Below are 6,616 nucleotides of genomic sequence, written 5' to 3' on the forward strand. Positions count from 1 at the left end.
TGTATGGAAATTTTGTTACGAGGGGGGGGGGAGGGGGTCTAAAAGTCCGATTTTTCGCGTTACGTAATAAAAGAACGCTCCCAAAAAGCTTTTTTTTTCGTCAAATCATACATTTTTTGAAGACAAATGGTTGCATATCAACTGTAAGGGTGTATTATGTATTTTCCAATAGTTTTTTCACTGAAATGTTGAAATTCTGGCATGTTATTTAAATTTTTATATATTTTTTCCATTAATGCATTTTCTATTAATATCAGGTAATAAATAGCTTATGAGAAGTGACCAAGCATGTTTCTATCAAAACTTTGGAGTAATTTGTTAAATTAGGGAGAATTTGCGATTTGAGCTTTCCAGATACATATTAATAAAATTGGCCACCGAAAAAGCGCTTCCCTAACACGGATATGAAGTTCAAGCATATGCAAAACATTATGAAAGGAAATCTAGCGGTTTCCCAACCCATCTCATAATTCAATTTTTAAAACTAGAATCATTTTATATTCCATCAAAGATGAAGTTCTGCCACATATTCGAACAGATTTTGTTTCAGAAATCTTCTCATTTTTCAAACACATCTTCTAGGTGAAAATCGAGAAAAAAAACTATTTTCGAGGTTACATACCTCCTTTTAAATATCTCCTAAAACAGAAACTCGCGAATACGCATAGCGAAAGTTTACATGGCTGTTTAACTTGCTTGGAATGCACGTGCCTCCGGAAATCGGACTCAAATACGGCATCCCGTTCCCGACGTCGAACACGGGAGACGATATGTGGTGGAAGGCGTAGTTGGCTGTCAGTGGCAAATACTCGATCGCGCCGTCATACCTGGAGTCACCTAGATGGTGACCATCATGTGCGCGGCAATTATCTCACGCATTCCGCAGTATGGGCTTCTCGAAGCGGAGATGATGTAGCTCTCGTGTCCTAGGTCCAAAAGTTTCACTTTCTTTCTAATTGACCCGCGGATCTCGGTGGAGGGAAATTCTTTCATCAATTTTTTATGTCGGGTTATGCCTGGGATCCGATTTGAAGCAGGACATGAAGCTCGGTCGGATTCTCGATATCTGGGGCGCTTAGCGGTGCGTCGTTTGTCAGTATGTTTACCGTAACATCATGCCAACCGAGTTTCTAAGTGCTTGAAGTATACGTCCGTAATTGAGAAGGGCACTTCATATTAGGAATTTCACGGCCTTTTGGAACATACATTGTTTAAATTTAGTTTTTTGGTTATGCTTAAATTGCAAGAATTTTCTTTTAGTTCTAAAAAAAAGTTGAAAAACAACAGGCCAATTCCGATCTTTCATATACGATTTGATAGAAAAAAAAGTAACGGTTTCCCGTGTAGAGATTGATAAGAAAATTATTAACGTCCCGTGGAAAAATAACTTGTATCGAACCAAGTAAAGAAACGTTGTGCAAGCTACCAAATCTGTTTGAAAAGTCGTACCTGTCCTGTGAACCTTCATCACTCTAAATCATTGGTATATTAGAGCAACAGACGTAAGATTACATCCAACTTAATTGTACCACAATTATCGATATTTTGTTATTACTCTGTTCAAACACTTTACGGAAAGAATTCAACTCAAACAAACCGTCCTTCTCATTCGCTCTCCTCCTTGTCCTTGCGCGACTTTTTCTTTTCGGAACGACTGCTGCTGCTGCTGCTGCCGCCGCCTCCACTGTGGCGCTCCCGCTCGCGGCTACGCGACCTCCGTCTGGACTTGGACTTTTCCCGGCTGCGGGATCTCTCGCGGTATCTGGAATTAATTTGATTATTAATTTTACACTTAGTTTCACAGTTTAATAACCTCCTACCTGTCCTTGTGTCGATCGGACTTTGAAGAGGAGCGCTTCTCCTTGTCCTCGGGCTTCTCGCTCCGTGGACGGCTCGGTTCTGGACCTTCCATCTTAACCACGGCCGACTCTCGGTCACGATCGCCTCTATCTCGATCCCGGCGATGTTCTCTTTCATCGCCGCGGGAACGACGGCTTCGGTCTCGGTCGGACCTATCGTGGCTACGCCGTTCGTGGCTGCGCATTCCGTGGTGGCCACCCATACCGGGCGGTCCCATCGACATCGGCGGTGGCATCATGTGCGGTGGCGGCATTCCCATGCCCTGCATCATCGCCGGAGGACCTGGCGTGAGCGTCTTAATGCCATGTGGCTGCCACTGGGACTCCTGGTTCCATTGGGATTCCTGCGTTGGCTCGTACCCGTAGTCACCGTAATCGGCCTCGTGTTGATAAAAATCGGGCAGTCCCCCGAACGGAGCTCCCATCGAGTCAAATTTGGCCGCGGAACGACTGTACTCACGCCGGTCAGCGGTCATGACCTGGATAACGTTTTCCTTCGGGTGACGCGGCATCATCATGTCCCCTTCCGGACGTTGGTGCATGTTCATGCCTCCAATCACGTCAATACCGTTGTTCATCTTCCGCGGCGGCGGTGGCCCTCTCCAGTTGTTCGGGGTCTGCGCAGCTTGCGGATTGTTGATGGTCAATCCTTGCAGTCCAACGCCACTTTCGTGCATCCGCATGCGCTTCTGACGCTCGCAGTAAGCCCGCCAAGTTTCCTCGTTGAACCCATAGTTGAAGTAATCCGTAATATCGGAACCGGGCTTACGCCAGGGCTTTTCCTCCAGCGAATCAATGCTGAACTCGTGGGCCGGAACGCCATTAATGGTGCCAACGCTCTCAAACTCATCGATGCTAAACTTGCCCGCCGGTTGTTTGGCCTTATCCTGACCAGGTGCCGCCGGAGCAGCCACCGGTGGAATAATCGCGCCCCTTGGCTTAATTATGTTGTAACTCGGTCCAGTTGGCCGAATCACCACGTTAATATCGTCGTCATCGTCACTATCGTCGGAATCCATCTCACCATCGCTCCGCACTCCCCCTTCATCCTCCTGCAAATGGGAATCCTCCTCGCCTTGCTGGAACACAAAAAAAAAAAATCCCAAACCCAATTAGTCAGACCAATTCGATACCTAACCCCCGTTGTTTACTCACGAAATCTGCCGCCTCTTCCCCCCGGCCAGCAGCATCGGCATCGTCTTCGGCCGGAACGAGGTCACTCGAGTCCATCGCATTATCGTCGTGCTGGTGGTGCTCCTCGTCGGAGAAGCTGCTCCGGGGGCGCTTCTTTTTACCCGGAGAATCCTCAGCGGATTGATCCACGGCGGAGGAGCCATTTTTCTTGCCACCTTCCGGATCTCGCTCGTCTTCCTCTTGGCCACCACCACCGTCCGCCTTTCCGTACAACCAACTGTCCTCGTTGCCTTCGTCCGCCATCACTGGACGCTAGATTTGCACCGAAATAATCCGGAATTAAAAGGATTTAGCGTCCGATCGAATTTTCGTAACTTGCTCGCGTCTTCTGGTTTTGCGTGAAATTTTCGTTTTGACGTTTTTACTCTTGCACGCTTACTCAAAATGAATAACTTCTGAGTGTAATTTTCACTCATTTCAGGGGGAACTTTTCTCAGAGTCGAAGCAAGGAGTTTTTTTTTCAAAACAAAAGATAAATATATAAAAATTTAAAAAAAATAAATAATACCTTGAATAATAGTTGGGACTCCATTATCCTAATGATTTTGGATCACTTTTTTTAATCAATCATATATTTTTAAGCAATCTAATCAAACAAAACCAACACAACCAATTAGATTAGATTAGTTTCAACTACTCTAAAATGATTTAGAATATGTAATTCAAATGTGGCGGCTAAAATGGCGGTAACTCGATTATCGAGTCTGGAATGTAATGAAGAAAAATAAAAATTAGAAAATAAAAACAAAATTTAAATTTAATTACAAATTTATGATCCAAAAAATAAAAGTAGTAAAAATAAAGAAATTTATAATTAAGAAATTAAAAAATGACAAATTTTTAATGTATACATATACATATATGAATCTAGGTTTTCAATTCAAAATTAATAAATTAAAAATTAAGAAATTTAGAAATTCAAAATTCTGAAATATAGCAACTTTTTAATTTTGTCAATAAAAAATTAGGAAAATAAAAATTTCAAATGAAGGAATTAAGAAATTTAAAATAAAGCTATTTAAAAATTAGAAATTCAAAATTTAGAAATTAAAAAATTTTAAATTTAGAAATTTTAAATTTAGAAATTTTAAATTTTGATATTTAAAATTCAGAAAAATCAAAAATTATGATATGACAAATTTTGAAATTTAAATTCAGAATTACAAAAATTATAAAATTGAAATTAATAGGTAATTAAAAACAAAATTATAATTGAGTAAAAAATTTAAAATCTTAAAAATAATAAAAGAAAAGTGAAAATCAAGAAATTTATAATAAAGAAAACATAAAAATTTAAAATTTATAAATTCAAGATCAGGAAATGTTATATTAAGAAAGTTAGAAACCTACAATTTATCTAATCAATTGAAAATTTAGAAATCAGAGATTTTACAAAGGATTTTACTGTAGGAATTCTAAACTAATAAATTTAAAATTTAGAAATTTAATATTTAGATTAATTATATTATTTATACTTGGCAAGATAACTTAACATTCTGCGGTTCTAGAGAGTGTCTGTCTGGCTACTTCGCAAAGTGCGCCGCATCTGTTCTGAACTGTTCTTGGCTGCGACTATAAAGTGCACTTTGATTAGCGCAACGCATTTTACCACCACGTGTCACTTCAGGATACAAAAAAACAGCATGGCATGCTTTGCTTATTTAAGATTTTTTGCAACCACGTGACTTATTCAGATATGAAAAGCAGCATGTTGATAGGACATGCCAACAACTGAGCCTACTAAGGGACCTCTGCGACTTCGGCAAGTCCGGGATACGATCGCGCAGAATGATAATTAATCCTGACGGCCACAATATTTCAAAATTTATAAATTTTTAAATTTGAAAATTTATAAATTTTAAAATTTGGCTGTATTAAAATTAAGTTTTTAAAATTTCATATTATTATATCACAGTTTTAAAAATTATTATTTTAAAATCTAAATTTAAAATAGTAAAAATTAAAAACTATAACATTACAAATCTGCGAAAACTTTAATTTAAAAAAGAATAAAACTTTTATATAAAAAATATTTAAAAAAAAAACAAAATTAATTAATTTCAATTTAACATTTAAAGCTGTATCCCGGTTTTTAAGCAAAGATGGCGTTCGAATGGTGAACGTCCCAAATGTCATAATTGCGCAGTAGCACCAACATTAGAAAATAAAATGTGTTTGTCATACATGGAACACTTTTTTCGTAATGTTGGTACCCCTGTGTGATTTTGACATTGCGGGCGTTCATCATTCGAACGCCATTTTCGCTTAAAAATCACTTCGGAAGGAACCGGCCAAGAAAAAAATCAAATGGCAGCAGCGGCGGTGAGAGCAACCCAGAGAGGGTGAAGAATTGCCCCGAGAAATCGCTCCCTCTTCTTTGTTCTGCTGTTCGTAAAGCTTTTTCTTGACCCCTCTCTTTCCGAACTCTTTTTTTTTGCACAAAATAAAATTTTTAAGTCAACATATCTTTTCCAAATCATTTTCTAAGCAAATGGCTGTTAGGGTATGAGAGCGTTCTTTTATTACGTAACCCTTAACGTAACCTTATATACTTATCGAAAAGAAAAAATAACAATTTTTTTCGTGGTTCGTTGCATTCGATTAGATTAGATTAGATTAGATGGTTTGTTGCATTCGATCTGGTTTAAGGTCTCATATAACTCCAAGGCCTCATCAACTCCATGTTCCGGATGCGCTTCCAGGATCGGGAACTCCCCGTTCAGGCACTTTACTTTCCAGCCGGGAAACGTCGACCACCCTTCCCGAATCAATGGCCAACTCCTCCAAGACTGTCCTGATTGAGGCCGGAAACGTGACCATCGTGTTACACTGCTGTCGCGCGTCGAAGTCTCTCCATCCGGAACCGTCCAGCCTGGAGTATTCGGAAGTGACCGGTGGCGTACCGTATGAAGCAGAAGCTAGTGAAGAAGCGTTAAATACAAAAAAAGTGTTTTCCTAACATACTAATTATTTTTTTTTAATAAATGTAAAAAACCAAGCACATTTTTCTGAAATTATCCCTGTAGTGCCAAATGTTGTGTATTCTTGCCATAAAAGGTTTCTTTTCCAATTAAAAGAAAAATACTTTTACCAATACATCGATTTTGTTCCATAAATGCATGGTAGTATCAAAAACTTTCCAAATTTTAAATTGAAAAGTTTGAACTTTCTACGAATATTCACCAACGCGAACTTTTAATCCAACAAACGATCTTTTTTAAATTTAGAGTAATTTTTCTTTGTGTGTACGTCTCTTATCGAGAAATTAAAAGTGATAGTGTGTGCATGCAACATGGAGTTAAGCTTTTCAAAGTGCTATGGTAATCTTCCCAGCAACTTCACAGAAAGTGAAACTCCATGTTGCACACACTCTCACTTTTAATTTCTCGATAATTTTGACATGTACAAAAAAGGTTTAAAGTTGCAAAAGAGTTTTAAAATTATTTAATAGTAACTGGTAATGGTAACCCTATCTCGTCAACACGTCTAAAATATCTCGTCTAAATAAAATTCTCGTCTAATTCGTCATCTGTCACTTTTCAGAGCAGCCAACCTCCTTCCGG

At 38.9% G+C, this 6,616-nt stretch overlaps 1 protein-coding gene across 1 annotated transcript; it reads right to left on the reverse strand.

Moving 5' to 3' along the window:
• Positions 1 to 1,467: 1,467 nt before the first annotated feature.
• Positions 1,468 to 3,423, reverse strand: LOC120416158 (pre-mRNA 3'-end-processing factor FIP1). The gene is made up of 3 exons (XM_039577837.2): positions 3,015 to 3,423; positions 1,821 to 2,938; positions 1,468 to 1,762 (listed from the first exon to the last, which is right to left on the reverse strand). Exons 1-3 carry the CDS (start codon positions 3,294 to 3,296, stop codon positions 1,606 to 1,608), a joined length of 1,557 nt encoding a protein of 518 aa, XP_039433771.1. The 5' UTR covers positions 3,297 to 3,423; the 3' UTR covers positions 1,468 to 1,605.
• Positions 3,424 to 6,616: the final 3,193 nt, after the last annotated feature.

This window comes from Culex pipiens, chromosome 3 (genome assembly GCF_016801865.2).
Source record: "Culex pipiens pallens isolate TS chromosome 3, TS_CPP_V2, whole genome shotgun sequence".
Lineage (NCBI taxonomy): Eukaryota > Metazoa > Arthropoda > Insecta > Diptera > Culicidae > Culex > Culex pipiens.

Excerpts from the sequence above, each read along its gene's own strand:
- LOC120416158 (XM_039577837.2), bottom strand. The coding sequence starts at position 3,296 with ATGGCGGACGAAGGCAACGAGGACAGTTGGTTGTACGGAAAGGCGGAC. Across the intron at positions 2,939-3,014 it reads GGGAAGAGGCGGCAGATTTC|CAAGGCGAGGAGGATTCCCA; the intron begins GTGAGTAAACAA and ends TTTGTGTTCCAG. Across the intron at positions 1,763-1,820 it reads TCCGATCGACACAAGGACAG|ATACCGCGAGAGATCCCGCA; the intron begins GTAGGAGGTTAT and ends AATTAATTCCAG.